The sequence below is a fragment of the Paramisgurnus dabryanus genome, chromosome 14 (genome assembly GCF_030506205.2).
Source record: "Paramisgurnus dabryanus chromosome 14, PD_genome_1.1, whole genome shotgun sequence".
Lineage (NCBI taxonomy): Eukaryota > Metazoa > Chordata > Actinopteri > Cypriniformes > Cobitidae > Paramisgurnus > Paramisgurnus dabryanus.
The window spans coordinates 35,873,356-35,900,363 of record NC_133350.1 but is presented as its reverse complement, the minus strand read 5'-3'; the positions used below and the strand labels follow the sequence as shown (position 1 = coordinate 35,900,363).

Below are 27,008 nucleotides of genomic sequence, written 5' to 3'. Positions count from 1 at the left end.
AGCAGAGCGACGCAATCTCATTGATTTCAATGGAAGCTCGGCAACACGAGCGACAGTGAACATTGACTGCTGAATGGGCGTGTCAAGTCGCGTGACAAAGTTGAGAAATGTTTAACTTTATGCAAATTATGAGCGACATTCAGGAACGACTACCATTGAGAACGAAGCAGGGGAGTTCACGTTATCTGTCTCTCGTCAGTTACTGGAGTGGATGTGAATGTACCTTAATGAAAGAGTAATCGGAGACCAAACCAATAAATTCTTATATATTCTTATAACCAGTGTTTGGAATAACGCCGTTTAAAATAACGGCGTTACGTAACGACGTTCATTTTTCAGTAACGGGCTAATCTAATTAATTACTTTTCCCGCCGTTACAACGCCGTTAACGTTAGGGGACGTTAAATGCGGTGCGTTACTATGCACTGACTTGATAAACTGTGTGATGCAAACGCAACCCTGGCTCACATAGCTAGTGAGGAGGTAGGTTATACATGTGTTGTTATACATATGCCAGCGCACGCGCCTGCGGCGACACACACACACACACACAGGGCGAATTCCAATCGAAAGTGATGATCACTATGCCCTATTCCCTTCGAAGATCAAATCTCTTGATGTATAAACTCTAGAGAAAGTTGCGCAATGTTGTCTCATAGTGTGGCTAATTAAAATACACTTGGTGATAAAATACAGCGTCTTTTTCTGTTTATTTGGATTTTACATCCCCTTCGCGAAGTGCCCTTCAAGGGCGCACAAACGGCATTTGGAATTTACCCACACACACGCAACAGCTAAACAGAGATTCGCGGTAGCAGAAGAGATATGGCGAGTCAGGAGGAGCAATGCGATGAAAAGTTGGCATAAATGTGCATGTAATGTGTACATTATGTCCGGGAGCGAAGACTTTGTCGACATCCGTTGTAAGCAACTCTAATTTAATGAATCATATTGTTAAACTGTTTACTTTTTTAATGAAGAAAACAAAATACAGCAGCCTATGTCTTCCAGACTATTTATTTCAGGTTGTTAGTTTGATTTATTTAATTTGCTACAGTTATTGCAAACACACTTTACTGTATATTATTTAACTGTTTACTTTTGAAGAAAATACCTGAAGTACAGAATGTCTACCAGACCAGTTGTCTGACATTTGGAGTTTGATTTATTTAATTAAGAATACGACTACAGAGCAAACACACTTTTTGTTGTTTAAAAGTTAACTTTTTGTGAACAAAACACTTGGAAGTACAGGTTGTTTACTTGACCAGTTGTCTCAGGTTGAGAGAGTTTGATTTAATTTAGTTTGCTGAAGTTAAATGCACTTTATATGGTGTAACTTGTTTACTTTTCTTACAAAGATAATACTTGAAGTGTAGGATAAAACTCTTGCTGTCTGTTGACGTGCAATAAATATGGAAAGTTATGTATGAACACCTGTCTGTTCTACTCATTTCAACTGACATGTGAAAACTGCTAAAAAAAATACAAATTCTTTGACATATAGCAACTTTTTTTTAACCGTAACGCAAATAGTTACTTTCCCTGGTAACGAGTTACTTTTATTATAGAGTAAATCAGTTACTAACTCAGTTACTTTTTGGAACAAGTAGTGAGTAACTATAACTAATTACTTTTTTTAAGTAACGTTCCCAACACTGCTTATAACTCTAACTGTAGAAAACGTATCAAAATATTTCAGTTATTTTTATATGATTTAAAAAATGAATTAATCAGAAAATTATAACCTTTTGTACAAACAGGAAAGGCTTTCATTTAGTTGATGTGCAGGTTGTGTTTGACGGTATGGGTCTTTGATGGCACAATGGCAAAGATGTGAGAGGATAGACAGTTCTTATCTGTCTTCTATTTGTTGGAGGCAGTAAATTTAAGTTTGTAATCAATCATAGTAATCAACTTAATGATGGATCTACTCACCAACTGCAGGGCTCAAAATTAACTTTTTTATTTAGTAGCACTGGTGCTCCCAACTTTAAAGAGTTAGGAGCACCAGCAAAAATTTAGGCGCATCCATCCAAAAATTTAAAGGCACCAAAACTACAATGTATATGTTAATAAAACGCCACCATACCCAGCATTTAAAATTTGGTCTTCTATTTATTTTATTTTTTTGCTGCATAGATTCCAAAATTAATACCCAAATGCTGTTGAAATAGTATAGCAATAATAATTTAACAATTACAGGTAAAATGATTAAGATAACAATAGAAAATCTAGCAAACACGTAAAACAGTGATTAACTGGGACATTACAAAACTGACCTTAAAATAGAAGGCTAATATATTGGTATTTTAACTGCATTACCAGGATGCTATTACTACTAAATAGGCAATGTTTTAAAAAATACTATAAAAACATACCATCATTGTCGTGTTCCACATCAACATGGACCACAAGGGTGTTTGTCGGATGTCCATTCACCAGCGCATGCGCACATATCAAACACTCTTTGACAGACAGGTCGGTGTCTCCATCAATAATGAACACATTTATCATGACACTACTTGTGTTTTTGGCACTTTCGCCATGTTTAAGCAAGGTCTGGCGCTTAAAATGTTTTGATTCCGCCACCAACGCCGTTTTACAGGATTTACAGTAAACACAGTAAGTTACATCGAGGCCATTCTCATAGCGGAGACACTCGTAATCTTTAAACCACGCTCTCTGAAAGGTTTAACGTCAAGTCTTATTTTCCAGTGGTGGAGTCGCAATTGAATCCGGATCGTCGTCATTAATTAGAGTAGTAACATTGGCTATAATCGGCTCGTTCTCGTCACGCTCGTGGTTTGTCTTTCACATTTTCGCGCTTCACGTACCAACGTAGCACGGCAACAAGGAATGACTGACGCTCATATTAGCCAATCTGCGGTCTTCATTAAAACGTAAGAACTTAATGGTGAAATTTGATTGGTTATGTAACGTTGGAGAGAACACTGAACCTGGGACAGCAGCACGCAGCATCACAATCTAAATCAAGTCGCACCACACAACAAAAAGGGCAGTCGCACAAATGCTCCCAAATATATTTTAAGGTCGCACAGATTAAATTTCGGTCGCATATGCGACCAAAATAGTCGCAATTTCGAGCCCTGAACTGTTAAAACAGTAGGTACTATATAGTATGAATATGGATAGGATGAATGAATTCAGACGTTCTGTATCCACCATGTTAAAACATGACATATGACGTCATAACAATAAGTTATTCCTTAACTGGAATGATGTTAAACAAGTGCATTTTAAACACAGGGGACAATGTATTTGCATATATACGTAAAAGCTTTTGGGCATTTTTAAATAAAACAATGCCTCTCCGTCTTCTTCGTTGGGTTACTCCTTTCCTGGGGGATCACGGGATAGTAAAGTGTCCACCGAGTAAACACTTTGGGATCTTGCGGGAAGTAGTAGGTCATCTGGGTACTTTTCACCAACTGTTTCGAATACTATGAATTCGGACATACTACTCCACTCGCGAACTGCTTTTCGCCTACTACATAGTATGGAAGTAGGCGGTATCGGACACAGCCCATCACTGCAGTTTTGTACGCGGGAATGCACATCGGAGCTTAGCTGCACCTGGTCGTAGTTTTAGACGTAAATATCTAAACATAGCAAAGCTTTTTTACCCACCCAGATGGCCCACGATGATCACTGGGTAGACTCTGGATGTGGGGTCTGTGGCTATCCAAACTAACTTAACACTTCTGATCTATAATTAAATCTAATCTATACTTTGTTCATATTCATTATAACGCTGTCTTTTATAAATATTTAAAATGGTCTAATTAACAGGCAGATTGGATGAATTCTTGGATCAAATTATTTTCTTCTTTACCCAGAAAAACTATCTGTTCCCTTTCAAACACATTGTTTAAAGATACATAAACACTCAATTAACTTTTCACCCTGTTAAAGCCCAACTATAGCTGTTTCTACAAAATGAGTAACACGACTGCTTTTTCTGAGCTATCTGAGTATGGCTTCAAAAGACTTAAGAAAAAAAAACATAACTCATATGGAGCTGTTTAAATACTTTAATGCTAAGTTTGAAAACCTCACTGCACTAAAAAGATTCGCCAGTGCAATTCTTTCAAATCTCCTTTTGTATTCTTAAAGTCATACGTATTTGGAAAATCATTGGGGTGAGTGAATTATTATTTTATTTGTATGAACTTTTCCTTTTATGTAAATCTCTTTGCTAAAACCTTCATCTACAATGTGTTTTATCTGTGTAATATAATCTTCGTATGAATGCTCAGTGTTAAGCATATCTAATGCACACTGTAAGTGTAACGCTCTTTAAAGAAAACACTGTATCCAGTTGCTGGAAGGACCCCATGAATAATTCACATTCAAACCTGAAACGGGGGAATTTGCTAAGCTCCACACTTTCACACACTGACAGGCCGTATCAGCCTTACTGCAGATTGAAAATGTTATTATGGGAAATCAAACTGGTAACATTAAAAGCAGTTTTAATACCTCAGCTTATGAAAGTGAGCCCAAATGTCAGTACGATCACTCAAACTACTGAATTTCAAGTCCAGGACCCATTTCAAAAGACTGAAAACCACAGCTGGGGTATGTGGGTAACAGAGCCACCACTAAAACAAAAATATAGCTGTGTTAAGAGTTGGCTTTAATGGAGCTATAACACGTGTTTTACGGTGCAAACCTGCTGTTTTACTCCGTATAGAAGCATCTATTTTAGGTTGAACTTACTTTATTTGACTTCTATCTAAATTCTTGCATGCCGTTCCAGTTAACCTCATTTATAAATGATTTCCATCTGTACTACATCAGTATGGAGTTTCTCTGGTTTATCTATGAAAACTTCTTTCTTAATAATGGAAAACTGAATTCGCTCCTTTATTTAGAATATATTTAAAATGTGGTGTTTAAAACCAAACGTTTTATTTCCTTGCCATGGCTAAATCAGGCGCCAGTTCACATCTGTTACTGCCAAAGCAGTCACTTTCTATAAAGCGAATGACTCTAGAAATGCTGTTTAAAGTGGCACACTCATCCTATCCAACAAAAGCCGTCAGCCGCGTCAAAGTCGAAGAAAATAAAAGCATTATTTTCAGTTCGATTCTACACTTTGATCACTACTTCTGTAAATAACATGTTGCGCACCGCTATAGCAATTTAACTTGTGGTAACACTGGTGACCTTGAGCGCTGTGTTGTGCCGCAGTCTGGTGCTGCCCAGCTATTTCAGATAGGTCCGATAAGCTTTTGCACGTATTGATTGGAAAAGCACACTTGCAGAGGAAGGAAATGCAAAACCCATTCCCTCTAGCATGAAATACCAGCAGATGTTATCGAGCTCTGCCTCTCAGGCCTCAAGAGACTGGCTCAGGAAGCCTGTTTACTGAGCATCGGCTCTGTCTCGCCCACATTCTGAACCGCGGGTCATCCTCGGGTTGAGCGTCGAGTGCGTCCTGGTGAAAGAAGGGCTTTGCTCTGGCACACTCGAAATGCACTGTAAAGAACTCTCCGTCTATAATTGGCATTCCCTGGATTTGCCTTTTACTGTAAACTGATTTCAAACTTAAGTATTATATAAAGACAGTCCCAAGACAGAAAAGACTCAAGTCTGTGGTTGGAGCGTTTGACGCATAGAAACGTAGCCAGCGTTTGACAGCTGAAAAAACTAAATGAAAACTAAATCCTTCAAATTTTCTTGTGTAAAAAAGAACAAGGAACGTCTGTTATTGGATTTTTGTGTTCTGCTATGTGGCGTGTTGTTTACACCCCACCAAACAGCCAAAAGTTTAAAGCACTCTTGAATAGTGGATTGTTATTGTCGAATGTCTTTAAACCAGATCAGACTTAAATTGAAAGGTGTCTGAGGATCCTTGAGTGTTTTTGTAAACGCACATAGTGGTGTGCAAGAAAATTCTTCTCTGCTTTTGCTAAAATTGTGCACACTAGTACACATGTTTGTGTTATATATTAATTGAAATGCTTGAATGTCTTTTAATAAAAGTTGCACTAACCATATTTTTAAACTCATTTTATTAATCGGACTCCAGTTTGCCAGCTTCTGACACAAATTAGCATTCATTATAATTCAAGTAATTCATCTATGGGTTCACTTACATTTTCCTCCAGCACTGTGAATGTTTAATGGTTGTTTTTGAAAAAAGACAGAAGAAACATAGAAGTATTTTTGTGTTGTCAGCTTATGCACATTGTGTTTGTTGTGACCTAGATGAGGATCATATCACATTTTATGGCAAATCACTATAGAAAACCAGTTCATTCCTAGGGATTCACACACGTTTTCTTGCTTCTGTAGATTTGCTCTTTAAAGTAAGTGTTATTAAACACTCAGTCTACTGTATTTATGAGGTATATATCACCTCAAAATGAAAATGTCATCACATACCCTCATGTTGTTTCTAACCTATCAGATCAAATTCATGTCTTCTAAAGAGACAACAGGCTTTTAAATGATGAGCAGGTTTACATTGTGCATACTGTGGTAAAGACAAACATTCAAATGCGCATGTGAAGCATGAAAGCTAGATGAGAGTTTGTAAATAAACATAGAATTTGAGGAATTTGTTAGTTTTGGAATAGTAGTTATTGGTTAGTTATTTCTGTCAAGGGCATTAATTTTCAGGGATTCACATAACTTTTTGGCCTGGTTCTCAAAGCAGCACCTGGAGATTTTGCTAGGTACTCACACTATTCATAGCACAGACATCCTACATGCTATCATCATCACTAATCTCTTGACACCTCTCTTCGCCTTTTATATGGTTTAAGCATAAAAACCCATATAACCTTAATAAATAACTACAAGCCATATTAAACTCATATTTTTTTATATATTGTTAAAGACAAGTAAATGTTCAGTTATAAAACATAATCAAATTTTGAGCAATAGCACAAATAAATACAATAAAACAAACATACAAATTAAATAAACAGTGCTGTTCATGTTTTCAGATTGGCAGTAGTTTTCAGAGTACAGAAACTGAATGATTTTCTTTGATTTTCTTTGTTTGTGGTTTAATTATCATAGAGGAATTTAAAGTACGCACATCTGCTTAATCCACTGTATCAAAATATATTTATATTATATATATAATCTATATACATATATATATATATATATATATATATATATATATATATATATATATATATATATATATATATATATATATATATATATATATCACATATTAAAGAGAAAATCTGCACATTGTTCTTCTCCCTTTATTTATAAAAGTTAAAAGTGGCGACATTTCGATCAAGATACCTTCATTAGGCACACATACAAAGGCAACAACTCAGTAAGTACTCAAGTTCAAACACACTGCCAATTGCTTACACCTGTTGACAGAAGCAGGATCAGTCACATAGTGTGTCTATAGGCTTGTTCGACTTCATGCGGCGCTACAAGAACCGACAGCCAGATGACATCAAAGTACCGCAAGAACGATTCGAGAAATCATACGAAGTGTAATTTTATCTCACTCTCGCGGCACTTTGACGTCATCCCCCTGACAGTTCTAGTGGCGTCGAATGGAGTCGAACAATCCTATTATTCTAACGACTACAATGCCAAACTTTTACTTATAGCAAAACAATTAGAAGACAGAAATAAAATGATTACATTGTGGTTTATACTCCAAAAATGCTGGGTTGTTTTTAACCCATAGCTGGGTCTGTGTTGAACAGAATATTTGGTTAGGTCATAACAACCCACCTTTTTCTTTTGTGTACTGTCACTTTAAGTTCACGGATCCAATATATTGTTACACACGCATTTCTCAACTGCTTATATTCATTTAAGGTGTAACAGACTGTGTACTACTATAATCACAGCATTTTGAGATAATTTTGTGTTGAAATGTCCGCTCAAGTGCAAGAAAACATGAACTCAGTTGTCATTTGCGCGCTATCTTTACTATTTGCTTGAACTGCATGCTGTTGAAATGCTGATCAGGTTTGCAGTTTAGAGGTGCTTATCAAACAACTGAAGTACTGAGATCTGTTTATCGTCTTTTAGTTGCTTAAATATTTAAATTGGCCATTTAGGCCAGTGGCTGTTGCATCACTGTTAACACATGTTTGTAATAACTATCTTACCAATGATGCATGGAGAAATCCCTTATGTTGCAGTAAATTAAGTTACTATGTAACAAAATTCCAGCAACCTTGGTATACAAAAAGCACCTTTTAGAGCAGTGTCTGGTAGGGATGTCCCGATTCGATCACGTGATCGGAAATCGGCCCCGATCACGTGGTTTCAGACTCGATCGGAATCGGACGTTACCTCCCGATCAGGACTCGGATACATATGCAGGGTTTAAAATCCATTAAGTTCTCGCTCTGCTCCGCGCCAGTGTACGCGCTGCGCTGGTGCGTGTGAACTGAAGAGAATAGGCTTGTTCGACTTCATCCGGCTGCTGGTTCTTGTGGTGCTGCATGACGTCAAAGTTCCGCGTGAACGATTTAAAAGCAAACTCCTCCGTATGATTTCGCAGATCACTCTCGCGGTAGTTTGACGTCACCCGGCTGTCGATTGTTGCGGCGCCGCATGAAGTCGAACAAGCCTATTGACGTGCTTTCATTCATAGGCTTCACACTCTTGCGTGCAAGGAACCCACGACAAAACCGCGTTTTTACCGCTCATTTAAACGACGCGTTGATCGTTATTGTCAACATTTGCTCAGACGCAGTTCCGCGTCTCACTCAGAACCTCAAGAACGCGCATTCGCGCAGGATCATTTGACATTACTGTAGAGATGAGAGAGAGAGAGAGAGAGAGAGAGAGAGAGAGAGAGAGAGAGAGAGAGAGAGAGAGAGAGAGAGAGAGAGAGAGAGAGAGAGAGGGGTAAGAATGGTGCCCATGTCGAAAAAACCTAATAGAAGTCTAGAAACAAAGTATTAAAGTATGTATAGCCATGTCACTCATCTCATTACAAAATGTTAACTAGATAACTGGATACAACTGATTGTATAGTTTAATAAAATAATGTATTTTGATTATACAAATGAATCACGACCTAACTAGTGATTGTTTAACTAACTGCATTCAGCTTAGGGAATCTCCATGGCTAATTTATAAGACATATTGCTGAATCAGTATGTTGTTTTTCTTGTTAATTGAGTCTATTTGGGTAGCCTATCTTATGCCTAGAATGAGTCAAGGAGGTTAAGTCTTATAACTTCATTCAAAGTTTGATCAATTGTGCATAATGACATGTGCAACAAATGCATATAGGGTGTCAGACTCATAGATTTGCATAATTTAAAGTTCAGGTTTTAAAGTTTGGGTCAACATGTGGCACAGCTTTAAAACTGAAACTTATAAAATCCTATCAGAGATACAAAACGTCATTGAAACACACCGGCTTTGCTGTCATCAGGATTAAACATGTTACCCCTCGAACCCTCCCTCCCAACAGAGCCTTCCCACAAAACAAACCCCAATTTAACCCCTGAACATATATACTATATATTCATTATTTTTTAACACATCTGTAGTTATGCGCTGGCACAGAGTTATACTCTTTTGACTCCACACAGAAACAGCAATGCGTGCGGCATGACATAAGGAACATCCTGGTTCTGTTTTTTCGCTCTTCTTTATTCTTTTTTTTATGTATTATAGAAGTATCGGATCGGGACTCGGTATCGGCAGATACTCAAAATCAAATGACTCGGATTTAGACTCGAGGGCAAAAAAACCTGATCGGGACATCCCTAGTGTCTGGTGCACATTTTTTTATTTAATTGTGCCTGCGTACCAGTTATGTCTACCCCTGTGCATGTAGGTATATGGTATATCAACTACATGGTGCAGCAGATACAGTCCAAAGTGAGATGGACTTCAGAGATATAAAAAAGCAGTCCATTATATTAATGCCATTTCTTTATGCCTGTTGTTCACCATGTTTGTTTATTGTGAAGTTACGTTTGGCCGCAAGAGACATCGCAAGATCTCCATGAGATTTCCTGTGTTCTCAGCTGAGACTCTCATTGTTTGTGAAGTTAATCTAATAGCGCGAGGTGTGGTGTCATGACCACATAGCGGCACTCCACACACTATAGAAACAAACGTGTTAAATCGTCAAATCTTTTCTTTTTATCATGTTTGTAGTCTGCCACATTTTGAAAATCTGACCTCCTCCGCTGCTGCTGTAGTTGTCGCTGTCCAGATGTCTGTTATACATGGCCAATGTCTCAGAAGTGGGAGTGAAAAATGGAAGAACATTTTAAAACACTTTTAAAAAAGTAAAAAAAAATCAGCTCGTTTTTACATTTTTGATGTTCATGTTTGCTCCTGAGTCTAGCTACCATCTTATAACTGACATACTCTTCTTTCCATGAAGTTCATAGACTTTTTTCTAAGGACATTCCTGTTATTCTTTATTCGCAGATGCCCTCTTGTATGTCAAAGGCCATTGAGGGGACATATTGCCTTTTACATATCAAACAGAGTTTCTGTGATAGACTGAAACTCGGTCGCTGTCTGTGGCTCACGCTCATAGTCCAGTGTTCTTCAGATCTATTGATGTGGTTGACTTATTCAACTTCACTCTGTTCTCAACGACTGAACTCTTCAGCTCCTTCAAAGTAATCGCTGGCCTTTCCGGGCTTCAACAACAAGGGTTCTTTGTTCTTGCTGATAGTTTTAAGGTTTGATCTTTTTTGGACAGCGTCTGTTTGGTTTGATGTAGCTTCAACTGTCTCATAATTAAACCAACATAGGCTAGTGAGACTAGGGCTGGGCAGCATACCGAATTTTGGGTATATATTTAGTATTTTTTCTAACAGGATACGGGATGATACAGTACCTCTATACCGGCATTGTCTGATATGACTCTCCTTTGCAACAGAAGCTATTCCAGAAATGTATACTGAGGTCAGATGTAAGCTTTCTGACCAGAAAGGAAACCCCTGTCTTTGAATTTAGTGTTTATTATAATCTATTAAATTTAATGAGCCTTTAACTTGCATGTAAAAAAAATTCACTTTGAAGCGATGCGTATAGAAGCCCCTGTAACGTCAGCTGGGCCCGTAATCAAAAAAGCACTTTCTGAAACTTGTACGAAATGTTTTTTGACACTTTACATTTTTTTAAATGTATCAACTTCTCGTGCGTCAACGCCAGAGGTGGGAGTAAGTCACACATGTGCAAGTCACAAGTAAGTCTCAAGTCTTAACTTTCAAGCCTCAAGCAAGTCCGAGTCATTTTTTGTGAGAGTCGAGTCAAGTCAAGTCAAGTCACTGCTTTATGTCAAGCAATTCAAGTCAAGTCGTAGCTTGAGTCAAGCAAGTCACTGGCAAGTCATACAGATGTTTGATGATTTAACTAAATGTATATATTAAACAAAGTTAAATCTACAGTAGTTATGGACTATGAGAGTTTTATTTGCAACAAAAAATTATTAAAAGGTGCGCGCCTGCAACAACCTGTATAATGGCTGAATATTCTAAAATAAGCAATAAAAACCTTTATTAAATAAAAGTTTGAATTTATCAGAAAACATTTTTTTCTTGTCACTGTTTTAGTATTATAAGTTATGTTTTATGTTAATATTATTCTGTTTATGTTGTGTATATTTCTAAGGTTGATTAATTTGATATACTGTTGAATAGTTAAATCTACATCAAAGTGTCATATATTTTTTTAAATAAATTGATATTTTTCTGATTCCATATTTATTTTAATAAGTCAGAAACGTCTCCGCTGTGTCCTGCTGACAGGCGCGGTGGGCGCGTGCAGCAGGTGATGCCAAATATGGGTCCTCCGAAGGTTAGACCGTCTCATTTCAGTTATCTCTTTGCAAACTTCTGAGGCTGCCACCTTGAAAGACATAGTGCTCACCTTTCAATGTCTAATGCTTAGAAGGTCGCAGCCCTTGAATTGGGACACAGCTGCTGTTACACATGCGTTCACTCTTTTAGCGGTTTACTTTCTCTTAAGACCTAAATGGCCATATTTATGAGGATACTTGCAAAGGTGGGAATTTTGATGCATATGTGTATATAGGGCCAATAAGCGGCAAAAAATACTCACGAGCTTAATGAGCAGCGGATGCGTGACTTGCACGCTCCTCTCACACAGAAACAGCGTGCGGTGCTTAAATATGTGAACAAATGTTAAGTTTTCGTGACCATGCATGCGCACAGCATGTGACGTATAGGCGCTTAATCTCGACAGAGACTATAGTCCAAAATCTCTGCTGGTTGACACATTTCTACCAGTTTATCATACCTACCGGTAGAATACATACATTTTTTTCTCAATAACATTTGAGTGCCTTGGATTATTTTTATCAACTTCTAACATGGCTAAGACGTTAGCTGAAAACAATGGAACAGACTTTGTTACTTACAGTGTTTTGTGTGATTTGTAGTGTCGAATGAAATTCGACGTGGGTGCTGGTTATATCGGATATATTGCACGCTCTCCCTCTGCTTGCCTGCTGCATCACGTGGTTAGATTACGCTCTTGTGTGCATTCAAAAACAGATTTTTTTGTAAAAAAACAAGTTATTTCGAGTCATTTAACTCAAGTCAAGTCTCGAGTCATGAATGTCAAGTCAAAGTCAAGTCGAGTCTTTTTTTAATATTTGTCAAGCAAGTCTCAAGTCTCAAATTTGCGACTTAAGTCTGACTCGAGTCAAGTCATATGACTCGAGTCCCCCATGTCTGGTCAACGCAGACGTCAGCCAACCATATCACCTTATGCAAAAACCTAGTGCAGATGCTAGCCAATTGTGTTTACAACAGAGCAGCATAGAAATGGAGTAAAGATGAATCATTGTGGTGGATAACACTAGAGCTACACCAGCAATCGCTAGCGCAACCAAACCAGCATCCATTTGTCAAAACAAAAGCTGCTTTTTTGTTGTGTTGCGGTCCTCTGTGATTGGCTGTTGTCACTATTACGATCGCTTCAGACACGCCATCCTCAAACATTAACGATGATGACTGTTCAAATGTAGCAATAGCACAAATAAATACAACAGAACAAACATACAAATGAACGAAATAGTTCTATTCATGTTTTTCAGATACAGTACAAAAGCTGAATAAAGTAATCAAATCACTTTAAAATGTGCACGTGTCAGATTTTGTGCGCACACACAAAACTTATCCAACAGCGCGTAAATAAAGTGTTGAGGTCTGTTTCGCCTCATGCCGGTTGCAGTTCAGTTTCATTTGTAGTCACCTAATGCAATGTTGTTTGGTCACGAGCATCTGCACGACTGTCAGCTTTTGCACAGAAGTGAAAACAACAAACTATTGACGGTGGATATGAAGTCATAACCCACCATTGATTACAAATACAACACTGAGCTCGCCAGACGGATAACTTTGCTTTCTCACCATGTTTACCGGTGTTTTAAAACTGATTTGTGAATGATATCTCACTGGTAAAAAGACAGCGTCACTGCGTGTGTGAACAGCACATTTTTGTATTTACTGGTAGTCATTCTGGTAAATTCTTGGTAATTTACCCAAATTACTGCATGAAAGAGGCTATCAAAAATGCGGTAATGTGGCTCTGTTCAAATGTAAATACAGAACATCTGTTGTTCCTTGAGGTTAAATTGCTGTTGTTCCTTGTTGTTATGACAACCACGTGATGTATCGACATGGCAGATTCGTCCAAAACCCATATTCATACTATATAGAACATATACGATGAGTAGGTACTTCATGTAATTAGTCTTTGTAGGCAGTTTCACTGCAGCTCTTTTACTTCCAGTTTTACACTGTGACTAAAATGCCACCACTACTCCATTCAGTCAGTACAACATATTTCTGCCCTGATCAGTCCTATTGGTCAACAGATTGCTATTCTTAAAATAAGGAACAACAGGTCACTCAAAGTTGAAAACATTGTCTGTACTCAGTCACAGTGCTCAATACAGAGATTCATGCCACCTTTATACCAGCTGGTTTAGAGCTAGTGTGGTTGCTAGTTCAAAGTTGGTTCGACTGGCGGGCCATCTAAGAATCATTTTGCCTTTGCATGCGCTTAAACAGAGCCATCACTGTATACATCTCATCTTTCCGACTAATGTAAGCACAGCAGCCAAACACAAACACAAACACACCATAAAAGGCGGCAGTGGCTCAGTGGTTCATATAGGTTGTCTACAAACCGGAAGGTTGGTGGTTCAATCCCCGGCTCCACCTGACCAAGTGTCAATGTGTCCTTGAGCAAGACACTTAACCCTGCTCCCGACTAGGCATGGGCTGGTTACCGGTTTCAAGGTATACCGAGGTCTTAAAGAGTCAAGCTTTCAAAACCACTAATATGTTCTGTGAGACCGTTTTCATCGCAAAACCGTGGTATTTTTGCTTACGGTTGTCATACCGCCAGAATCTCATAGTGGCCCATGTCTACTCTCAACGAGATGGAAATCGCCCTACATGGTTGACACCGCCGTCGGTGTATGAATAAGTGAGTGAATGTGAGGCAAATTGTAAAACGCTTTGGATGGCCATGGGTATTTTAAAAGCGCTATATAAATGCAGTCCATTTACCATAAACGATATCAGATGTTGCATTATTATTCATGGTCAATGACTTTGCGTACCTACATTGACGGGATTTGGATAACAGCTAGTTTAGACTTAGGTCTTCAATTTTGGTAGCATTTCTGGCATGAATGCTTTATGCAAATGTATGTTAACAACAGCCTGTTTAAATTTTTAACAGAACCATCAAGCCATTGCAATTTCTCTTTCAGAAGAATTTTCTTTCTCCATTTTTGTTTGCTGCTGCATCATTTGTGACCTGTGCTGGCAAGTTGAGTCGGAATCAAGCAAGTCCTGCAGTCTATTTTCTAAGCCATGCATAAAAGAGAAACCAAAATGAATTGAGACGCATCTTTGTATTAGATTAAGCATTAGGAGGACGGTAACGTTATACTAGGGCTGTCACTTTTGTGAAAAAATCATTTTCGATTTTTAATATATAAGTCTTCATTGAATCGATTGTAAAATCGATTTTCCATGTCTAAAAAAGACGTTTCCATTTTCAACGCCAAATAACAGACAAATGTAAAGAGAGCGCCTGAAACGCACAAGTCAGCAATATTTCTTATTCATTGTCATTAAGTTTCGTGCAGAATAAAAAACAGCAACAGTAGTGCAACATTCTCTAAAAAAATATGCAGAGTGGACTGCTGCCATAAATGAAAAACATTACTGCAGGCTTCAACCGGCTGCTTTTATGATTTAGGCAATTCAAAAATTATTTTAAATAATGATTCGATCCATTTCAAACAACTATTCAAAAATGAAACTTTAAATAGACTTACTTGAAGTTGAGAACATGCTGTGTGTTCTCTGTGTTTTATTAAACGTAACCGACACTTAGGCGGCACTAGGCAGGCATAATGAAATGCGCAAAAAGAATAGGGCCTTTACAAATTATTGGTCAGGAAAACAAGTCGATCAACATTTTAGGGGTCAAGAGCAGAGCGCTTTTCATTCACTATATGTCCATCTGTTGAGAAGACGCACTCCGACCGCACTGATGTCCCATGGAAACTCGGGTACTTCGTTGCCAGCTGCGTATTTCGTACTGCCAATCTTCCATCACAAAAGCGGGTTGCTGTCAGCTCGCAAGGGTGGCTCCTTGTCATAACTCCTTCATCTCCTGTAACGTCACAATTTCAACGCTCTCTCGTGTTGCACAGGTTTATTGACGTTGTCCTCCATTTTCTTTGCAAAACACTAGATGCAGCGGTTGAAAGCGTGAAACGTCTCGGTTACGTATGTAACCCTCGTTCCCTGAAGGAGGGAACGGAGACGTCACGTCGTGACCGACGAATTGGGAACTCGCTTAGAGAGACCAATCTGCTTTGAATACTACTAAAACGCCAATGAACTTGGCATTGAGATATTTGCATAATGCTGGCGCCGCCCCGCCAGGTGCGTATATAAGCCACAGGTGCAAATATGGAAATTAGCTTCATTTCGCTGAGAAAGCCGGAAAGTGTGACCGGCCGATAAACAGCAGGGAGCAGCCCTGTGGCGACGGGACGTGACGTCTCCGTTCCCTCCTTCAGGGAACGAGGGTTACATACGTAACCGAGACGTTCCCTTTCAGTCGGTCACTACGACGTCACGTCGTGACCGACGAATTGGGAATCCCTACCAAAACGCCACTGAGGGCTGACCTCTTCCAGTGTCTGCGTAAAGCCCTCCGGTTCCACTTAAGGATAAGGAGAATTAGGTTTTAAGGCAGAAGGCCGGGCACTAGATGTTCCTTTAACCCCACAGTAGTGCTAGCGACTGGGAAGCGCCCTATCTGAGCGGTATAGGGACGCTGCGGAAGCCACCGCCCCGTTAAGGGCTATTGGTGGGCGAAGTCAACCGTAGTTGAGGTAAAAATGACAGCCGTGGCTGTGTAAGCAAAGCAGTGCTCTGCTGAGGGAAACGTGGGCTAGTAGGATTAACCCCACGGAAAATACTCACAAAGGAACCCGGTGGGACGCAATGTGGATGCCCGAGCCAAACACAGGTTCGCGAGGATGCAGCTAGTGAGAGGCTGGCAGCGGATGCTCCGCAACATCAGGCTGCCAAGGCAGCGGAGGAAGGCAAAACAAATTATTACGCGTTTTTGCCTTGGTGGCCTTCCATACTGAGCTCAGTTTGGAGCAGCAGTCGGAGGCTGCAAGCCGACCTGCGAGCCTGTTCTCTGTGCTTCCCCTAACGAGGAAAGGGCACGAGAGGAGACAGGCTCGACACGAACACTAAAATCTAATGAACGTATTAGGTGTCGCCCAACCAGCAGCTCTGCAGATGTCTGTTAGCGAGGAACCACGAGCGAATGCCCAAAATGAGGCAACACTTCTAGTAGAGTGAGCTCTCAAATTAAATGGACAAGGAATGCCCTGCAGATTATAAGCAAGGGCGATAGTATCAACTATCCAATGAGACATCCTCTGCTTAGTGACAGCTTTCCCTCTCTGCTGACCACCATAACAAACAAAGAGCTGATCTGAGGTCCTAAGGCTTTGTGTGCGATCCACGTAGATGCGTAACGTTCGTACGGGGCATAATAAAGCCATGGTTGGGTCTGCCCTCCTCCGGGGGGCAGCGCTTGCAAGCTCACCACCTTATCTCTGAAGGGAGTGGTGGGAACTTTGGGCACGTAGCCTGGTCTGGGTCTCAGTGAGACAGCAGGACCAAACTGAAGGCACGAATCGTCAACAGAGAATGCATGTAAATTCCTTACTCTCTTCACGGAGACCAATGCTAGCAGGGTCAGAGTTTTCATTGACAAAAACTTCAGACTCGCAGACTGCAAAGGCTCGAACGCGGAACCTGTAGTAGGGCTTCAGCACCATGGACAGGTCTCAGGAGGAATAGAGGGAGGGCGCGAGGGGTTTAGCCTGCGAGCGCCTCTTAAAATCTAATAACCAAATCATGCTGCCAACTGATCTGCTGTTAATAAGCGAGTGATGAGCAGAAATAGCGGCGATATCAACTTTAATGGTGGAGGGTGACAGCCTACCATCTAACCTATGTTGAGGATATATAAAAGCACAATGTTAAGCATTCTCTGGGGTCCTCGCGTTGCGAAGAGCACCAGGTGACGAAAAGGGTTTCATTTAAGCGCGTAAGCCCGTCATGTGGACGGTGCTCGTACCGCGTCGATGGTGTTAGATACCACTAGCGATAAATCACCTAAACCTTGCGCGCACTCAACGACCATACATGGAGATCCCACAGGTCGGGGCGCGGGTGCCATAATGTGCCCCTTCCTAAAGAAAGAAAGTCCTTCCTAGGGGAATTCGCCAGGGAGGGGCTGTCGCGAGGAGCGTTAACTCTGAAAACCAATTCCTGGTCGTCCAGTATGGGGCGACTAACGAAAGGCTCTCCTCGTCCTGCCTGACTTTGCACAGTGTCTGTGCATTTAAGCTCACTGGAGTGAATGCGTATTTTCGCGTCCCCCGCGGCCAGCTGTGTGCCAACGCATCCACGCCGAGGCTGCCCTCGGTTAGTGAATAAAATCCGGCGACAGTGGGTATCGTCCGGCGACGCAAACAGATATATCTGTGCACGACCAAACTTCTTCCAAATTAGCTGGACCGTCTGGGGGTGGAGTAGCCATTCACCGGGGCACGCAGCTCGGGAAAGCGCGTCTGCCGCTGTATTGAGCGAACCCGGGATGTAAATGGCACGAAGGGACCTCAGATGCTTCTGACTCCAAAGGAGGAGATGACGAGCGAGATGCGACAGGTGACGAGAGCGCAAAAACCGCCTTAACGGTAAATAACGCAACAGTCGCAATGTTGTCGGTGTCGGCTAATACATCCTTCCCTCGCATCTCCATAGCGGAGCGTACAAGTCCCAGATATACAGCGCACCGCTCGCGGCAGTTGGGGTGCTATGCACACCCCTGAGACTGCAAGCCCGTCATACGTGGCTGCTCATCCCGTGCTGGGGGCATTGTATGTGCTACAGAATGCCAGGAGACCCGACTCAGGGGCATATCTTGCTATCGGAAATGCTGGGTCTGCCACGGGGTAAAATTGAAATGACACGCAGGTGTAATGGTTACACAGTGTATGCCGTTGCGCCACGCTCTCCTCGAGACTCGATCGTAAAACCAATGCTGAAGCGGTCTCATATGAAGCAGCTCGAGCAGTGTCACAGCCGCAGCATGCTGCCATATGTCCAAGAGCTTCTGAAATTGTTTCAGAGGGACCGTGTACTTCCCTCGAATTAAACCGAGGCAAGTCAGAACTGACTGGTTGCGCGCTCTTGTAAAACACGCCAATAAATCGATCGAGTCTATTTCCATACTGAGAAAAGGATCCTCTGCACGGGGCAAAGTTGCTCTTTTCCCAGCTGACCTGATGACTTAAACGAGCGAGATGCTGAAGCATTAAATCTCTGTGTTCGCGCACGTCTGCCGAGAACGAGCCATTATAGTTGACGTAAATATAAGCAGAATACGAACAACGCTCTCTCTCTCTGAGATTTTAATGCCATGACTAGCACTTTCATGGAGACACGGGGAGAGAGAGACAGCTCGAATGGTGTACGTAGTATTAGTATGTCCACTCCATGAACGCAGAGCGAAAAACGGTCTAAGGCGAGGGGAGATGGACACATAAAGTACACGTCTACAGGTCTATGCTGCAAACCGATCTGAATATTGAAATACGAGCCTCGGCGTATCATCCTAAAGGATCACATTTGTAGAGCCGGTGCGTAAATAAATCGGTCGTAACCCACCGCGTATTTTGGGTACTATGAGATAAAGGCTGGAAAAACCCTATCATCATTCTCGGTAAGAGGGACCGGCTCGAAACGTCCTTCGCCAGCAGGACATCGACTTTTGCACGCAGTACATGTGCATCGGACGCTTTCACTATAGTGAAACGAATGCCCGAGAATTTGGGGGAGTGCCGGTAATTGTATTACGTAACCGAGGCGGATAGTGCGTAAAACCCAACGAGACGGGCTGGGAACTGAAGCGAAGCATCCCGGGACCGTACGAGGAGAATTAACGACACTACCGAAGTACCCGCGGTGGGGCAGCGAAGCGGGACAGGTGATACTGCCGGTGCGTCTGCTGTGACAGCATAAACATCTACAGTATGTGTGTGGTGAGACACTGACCTGAGCCCGCTGAGGGTGACGGTCGTCTGGTCTCCTCTGCGGAGAGCGCAGACTCCGATGAGGGTGCTGGTGGTCCGGTCTGCTCAGTGGAGAGCTCGGACTCCTCAGGACACCCGCTGGCGATAGAGGAGAGGTAGAGTGAGCAGGTGTACGCCCACGGCTCTCTCGATCCTCCGGAGACCTGGAGAGGAAAGAGGAATGCACTCTTATGTGTGGTTAAGTGGGTACCGGCTGGACAGCCGGTGGAACATATGCAAACCAAGGATTTTCCACCCGACCCTCTACCGGGGGAAGGAGCGAATCACTGTCTCCTGAAGAGTGATCCTCTGCCACTCCGGGTCGCCCGTCTCTGGCCACTTAAACTCCCGATTTTCACGGGAAGCGGCTAAGCGGGCGGGGCGAGCTGCTGACGACCGGTTCCCCTGCGCTGCCGAGATGGGGTCCGAGGAGGGGAACGGAGGTGGCCGCCGCAGGACGCGGACGGCGAGAGGCAGACTGAGGAGCCGGCGTTGGTGGACCAGGGCAGCTCTCATCCGCCGGGGCACGACCTAGGAGATCGCCTCAGTCTGCGCAGCGGAGCTGTACGACTCCCCGGGCTCGCCGAAGAGGCCGGTCTGTGAGACAGGAGCATTCATGAAGTTGTTCCGTCATATAAGCCAGACATAGCCAAGGGTGGCGATCTTGAACACTGTGGTGGACATCGCACGACTGAAGGTCGCGGCTTCCCTCGTATATCTCTAAAGCCTCGTTTGGTGAACCTGCAGTACGTTAATGCGTGCAGGGCTGAAGCCGCGTCTCCGCATGCCTGATGGGCAGCGCCCGTAACCGGACGACTGTCTATACAAACACGGGAGGGAAGGGTTGGGTGGTCCCTCCAGGAACGCAGCTGCATCGCAACCCCCCGCTCAACTGAAGGGATCCCCCCTTAGCGGCTCCGTTAGTGAGGGAGATGAGGGGTGAAGCTGAACGGCCGAGACGGCCGCAAATCACGTCAGCTCTTCGTGCCGTCGGGAAAGGCAGGCACAGGAGGTGAGGACCGTAGAGGCCCGGACAGCTCCGAAGTACCAATCATGTGGGCGGGACGGTTCGGGCGGAGAGGGATTAACCCCTCCAACTCTACCGTTTCCGCCGCTCGAGCGGGCACGGCCGCCATCTCCGGGAAGACTCCGCCTCGGAGGGAAAAAAATGGGCACCCCTCTGATGCTGTAGAAGTGACGGGACCAGAAGGAGGTCCAGTGGATTCGGCAGAAATCGCAGAACACGACTCTGCAGTCTCCACCGGAGCCTCAACCGGCTGAGGATGAGAAGGCCGGTAGGTGAAGGACGCATCCTCCGTCCTACTCAGCATAGTGATGCGAAGAGCGTCCTGCGAGCGCTTGACAGCCGCACCATGGCGGCGTTCAGCACTGCAAAGGCGCGGACGCCGTTCCCGTAGAAACGACAGTCGTCTCCGCAATCCAAGAGGGTTATGCTCTCACAGAGAGAGCAAGAGCTCTCCACGAACGCAGCCTCGGAGTGCTCGATGCCATAGCACGAAGACAGCGCTCGTGACCGTCACTGGAATCCCTGTACTTCTCGCATCCAAGATCGCACGGAGGAAAAGCTATCCTGAAAAGGACGCTGATCTCCGAATATACGAGAGAGTGGCTGTCTTTAAAAAGACACAGAGCTCTCACGTATCACTCTTTAGGGAAATCACTCTTTAGGTGCTCAGCTGATGATGCGCACAGGGAGAGGCAACGCACACACTAAACTCAAAACAAAAATATGCAGAGCAGTGGAATACTGCGAGCGTCCGCTGTGTCAGTACTGCTTGTCAATCAACTTCAGCAACCGTTCCCAGAAGAGCAGAGAGTAGCTTCTCAGTAGCAGATAATGCCGGCTTTCGAAGCGAAAAAAGCTAATTTCCATATTTGCACCTGTGGCTTATATACGCACCTGGCGGGGCGGCGCCAGCATTATGCAAATATCTCAATGCCAAGTTCATTGGCGTTTTAGTAGTATTCGAAGCAGATTGGTCTCTCTAAGCGAGTTCCCAATTCGTCGGTCACGACGTGACGTCGTAGTGACCGACTGAAAGGGAACTATAGGTGCGTAAAATTGCTGGGTATTTTCTGTCTAGCTTTCGCACACCTACTGCACTTTCGGAATTATTTATTTTCTTTTTCTGCTTGTTTGTGAGTTTTGTTACATCTATATTTTTAACTGTTTAATTCTTTTAAAATTAATAGTGTACATATTTGATTAAAATCGATTGCCTATTTTCGTTTCGAAACTTTTTTTGGTTGGTCCGATCGATTGTGCAATCGATTTTCGAACGAAAAGTGACAGCCCTATCTCAGACATATAAATAAAGATCATTTCAGATGTCCAACGAACATTTAGAGCATTGGATATGCTAGACAATTTGCTTAATGTTCTTATTTCTATGAACACCTTTGACTCATTTAGACAGGGTCACATTTGTCTGCGTCTCTGTTCATTCAACTATGGGCTGGACCAAGGGAAAAACAGAAATTGCGCGTTGCGTTAATCACCGTTAGTAAAATTAGTGGCGTAAAAATGAATTTGCGTTAACGCCCTAGTATAAATATATCCTTTATTGCATTATTTTTATTTATTACAATAAATGCAAACGATTTGAAGGTGTACATCACCCCCCCCCCACACACACACATGCACACACACACACACACACACACGCACACACACACACACACACACACAGTGGTTCAGAGCTGGTGCACTGGGTGTCAAAAAAAGATTTGATTTAAAATCAGGCTCTGGCTAACTGCCTTGGTGGTAAAGTGGCATTATATGTAACATTAAAGGAGTAGTCCACTTTATAGATGGGGCCCATTGACTTACCATAGTATATTTTTGTCCTACTATGAAAAGTCAATAGACCCCATCTTTAAAGTGGACTACTCCTTTAACACGAGAATTGTTTGTCTGGAACTCTGTGAAGTCGTGTCTACGGTCGTACCGGAGACCCAGGTCTAGGACCACTGTGCTATGTGATGTAAAGCTTGCTGCTGATGTACTCTCTAGCAGTGGGAACATGTTGTTTGGAGTAATGAATCACACTTCACCATCTGACAGTCTGATGGAGAAGTCTGAGTGCCTGCCAAGCAGAACGCTATACCTGCCCAAAAGCATTGTGCCAGTGTTTCGTGGAAGAATAAAAACGGGTTTATTATTATATTCTAGACAGTTCTGTGTTGTTGAACGTGTGGCAACAGTGTAAGGACGGTCCTTTCCTGACTCATTATGACAACAGGAAATCTATACAGAAGTGATTTGTCAAGATGGGTGGGGAAGAACTTGACAGTCCTGACCTCAACCCCATCAAACACCATCAATTTTAAAAGGCTGTCTGTGACGTAATGATAATAAACCCAATTGGCGCCACACACCACAAATGTTATTGTGGCTGAACATCTAGTGGAAAGTGTTCCCAGATAGTTGCGAAGACGTACTGATGCCCATTTTAGCACTGTAACAATCTGCGCTGTTTTCATTATCACTTGTGAGGACTATAGTAGCAGTTGGCACACATTAGAGCGACTAGTTGAAAATATGTAGTTTTGCACATCCCTGTAATTAACCAGACCAGGACAATAATAGGTTGGGTAATATTATGTAATAACCTGATGAGCTACTGTGAGTAGCAAAGAAACACATAATCGTGCACTCATATTTCTCCCAGACAGCTTGTTTTCACGCGATTGGTGTTCACATAACAGATGTGTCGTAGTGAATGGCAAATCCCTCTGCCCAGCCCCCTCAGTACAGTAGGTCAGGAGTGTTGACTGTGTCTGCCCTCACCATGGGCACGCTACACCACGCTGACCCTGGCACGTCACATGCTGCCTTCATTCCTTCGTCTCATCTTCAGTCTCGCTCAGAAAAGGGAGCTTTCTTGAGATGTCTGTCCGTGCTTCCGCCCCACATAGTGGATGTGGTGTTTGGTTTCTGCTTTACGCCACGAGCGGGGGGTCGTATTCCTTCCCGCATAATCAGAGGGTTTGTCTGCGAGGAGAACGGCACATCTGTTTGGGGCCGTCTAAAATAGATGCATTCATGCATTCTTCTGACGACGGATGATGACTTCACCCACGACTGAATCTAACTTTCTCTTTCTTTCATTTATTTCCCAACATCTTACTGTATTGATGTCTTTTGGTTTCAGTGTATCCATTCTGCTTTATAATCCTTAGTTTTTGGAAATCTCCCTTCCAACTTTGCAGCTTGGGAATAATGTGAAAATCGTATAAACATTCGCTATGATTCACTCAATGTAGTCACTTTCTCATGTCTTGTTCTGTAGACGGTGGCCATTTTGGAGCAGCGCCTGACACTCACGGAAGACAAACTAAAAGAGTGCATGGAGAATCAACACAAGATCAGCTCTCAACACCGATCTGACACATGATCCAGCCATCTACCTCTCAAACACGTTTACTTTTTAACAATTAAACATTTGTTCTAGCCCCAAAACATTTTCATTTACAGATTTGCTATTGATTTGTTGTCACACGTAAATAAAACAAGAAATCATAGTTTATTATGTAGTAAGAGATGTGCCTTGAGAGGCAGATTTTTGTATTGTATACAAAATACGATGGAGAATTGTGCTGAGGATTGTATTGGTTTCTGCTGAGTATGGTCTTACCACTCGTGTCCCTTGCGGCCGGCAGGACTAGAGGAAGACCGTAATGTAATCCATCTTTAAAACCACACGATGAAACTTAACCTTTTATTCTGATAAGACAAAAATCTAAATGCCAACCTTTCTTTTTTCAAACTTGTTAAGCAGTATGAATGTTTTGAACTAAATTAACTGGGGTTGTAGTTATCCTTTTTACTATTGATGCTGTGTGTTGATGTGCTGTGAGTTGATGCTCTTTTTGAAACATTGCTATTATGAGACGTGAAGTATTGCACTGCATAGTTTTGGCAACATATTTGTATACATTTTTATTCAATGAAAACATTAATAAAATGTGTTTATTTAACATGAATAGTGGGCTCTGTGTATGCTGTTATGTGTCGTTGATGTATATTACTGTACATTAGTGAGCTTAAATGCAGTATTAGTGTAAAGATATGTGACCCGGGACCACAAAACCATTCATAAGGGTCAATTATATTTCATTGTAATGTAAACAAGCTTTCCATTGATGTGTTGTTTGTTCAAATAGGCTGAGATATGACTATTTGAAAATCTTTAATCTGTGCGTGCAAAAAAATCTAAATATTGAAAAAGATTCCAGATTAATTTACACATATTACTAATCATAAATACATGTTTTTAATATTTACGGTAGGACATTTACAAAATATCTTCATAAGAAATGATCTTCACTTAATATCATAATGATTTTTGGCATAAATCAAAAAAGAAAAATGTATGATTTAGACCCATACAGTATATTGTTGGCTATTGCTATACCTGTGCGATGTTATGTATGACCAGCGTCACATATTGTGAAAAAGCTGCTAAAACACTTTGTGAAATACATTTACAATAAAGCATGACTTCATGTGCAGTATTGCTTGTCTATAACAAAGGAAAATGTCGATTGAATTTCATTCATGGAAAGATGTGGAGACCCTGAATAAGCATTAGCCATTAAGCGATGCGGTACAAGAGGTAATACTTTTATTGTAAATATGTCATTTGATTAAAGTTACAATATAGCATAAATTCTCAAACGTATTGGTTATCTGAAACATCTATTTAGCATATTTAGCATCACAACACAAAAATAAGTTCTAAAAGGACTCTGTATACATACTTGACTTTGTTTCCTCATTTCAAAAACCTGTAATCTCTTACAGCTTGATATTTAGACTCTTACATTGTGTTCGGTTTCTGCAGCATCCAGAAAATACCAAGCCAGCAGTAAAAAGAAAAGATAACCCCGCTTCTGTAGACCTACTTTAGAGTTAGTTGTCATGTAGTTTGCCAGACAAATGACCTCACTGTAGTTCAGGTGGGACTCTTCTGTTCGCTCGTTCCCTTGAGAGAACCGGATGCCTTCTGGCCACAAAACACGCATGGCTCAACTGCTGGAGTGTGCTTAAGTTTGCACAGTGCTTAACACTCGTGAAAAAAAGAAAAACAAAAGCCGAATTCTCAAAACAGCCTACTCTTTTCCTTCCTGTCTGGAGGCACGGGTCTGTATCGGACAGGGCCTCCTTTTAAACGTTTGAGATTCGGCCAGGGCCGAACAGACCGCCGATGTGATCGGACCTTGAGCGAGGATGTTAACAACAAATTTATTTCAAACTACAGCTAGTGCCTCCCTCATGTAGTGCTTTCTATGCATTTGCTTTTTGGAAGAAAAGAAGTGGAGAAATGAAAACCGCAACAATAATGCTGCACATGTGTGGCCCACGGGGCTGAGGCAAGACTTAGTCAGCCCTGTTTTTTCTCTCTCTGGCCCTTTATGGCGATAACATCTGGATGCAGTTTCCCCCCCCGAATTTGCTGTGTGCCACTGCTGTGTTCATATGAGCCCTATGTTAGAGTTCAGTATGACGCTGCAGTGATCTCAGAGTTTCATGGCTAATATATTTCTCCTGATCGTTTTACTTCATTAAGATTTATAGGATTTGAAAAGAAAAGTAGTTTCCTGTTCTTGGGAATGTGGGAGGTTGGATGGTTGCTCAAGGAAACGTGTGAATTTTTTCCAGTTTCACAAAGATGATTTTTACAGTTATTAAAATGATTTTAAGCAGTAATATGGTTTGTTCTGCAATTTAGACTCGCATTTTACATTCCTACCTAAATCTGGGAATACAGAGAGCGTAGATTGATAGGAGACAAAATATTAAGAATATTTTGAAAATCAGCTGTTAAGGAAAATGGTAATTTTTACAGTTTAAAGGGTGACATAACAATCCCTCTAAAACAAACATCGACCAATTTGAGGAGAGATATTTAACATCTCAAGCTGCAACAACAATCACTGCTGATGCTACTCCAACAACAGACACAACAAGCTGCTGCTTCTTCGGCTTTGCCTTGAAACTGTGGGTTACACGACTAACATGCCCGTCAACTTTGACTACTAGCGATCTGCATGTGTAATTGGTTAACAACAACACAGAAGTATGAATGAAACTGACTCGTTGGTCTGATGTAGAAGTAAAGACGGTTTCAGCAACATAAACAAGCAGCTGTCGTGGTCAGCACGTAACTTCCGATAAACTCCACTAAGAAGAGTTCTTTAAACGTAATTTATTTATATAACAAGCAAAAAATCAACAAATAGATTACCTAGGAAACCAAAACATTAGTTATTTTCGACGAAGCATTTGTTTAAGAGATCAGTTTAGCAACTAGTC

At 41.8% G+C, this 27,008-nt stretch overlaps 1 protein-coding gene across 2 annotated transcripts in view; it reads left to right on the top strand.

The window, feature by feature from the left end:
* The window catches only part of poc1a (POC1 centriolar protein A), a 129,684-nt gene extending 104,706 nt beyond the window's left edge, over positions 1 to 24,978 (top strand). For both annotated transcript variants that reach the window (XM_065273046.1, XM_065273045.1), the window contains exon 12: positions 23,983 to 24,978. In XM_065273046.1, the coding sequence (XP_065129118.1) occupies positions 23,983 to 24,087 (105 nt within the window). In that variant the 3' untranslated portion in view covers positions 24,088 to 24,978. The remainder of the gene's footprint in view (positions 1 to 23,982) is intronic.
* Positions 24,979 to 27,008: the final 2,030 nt, after the last annotated feature.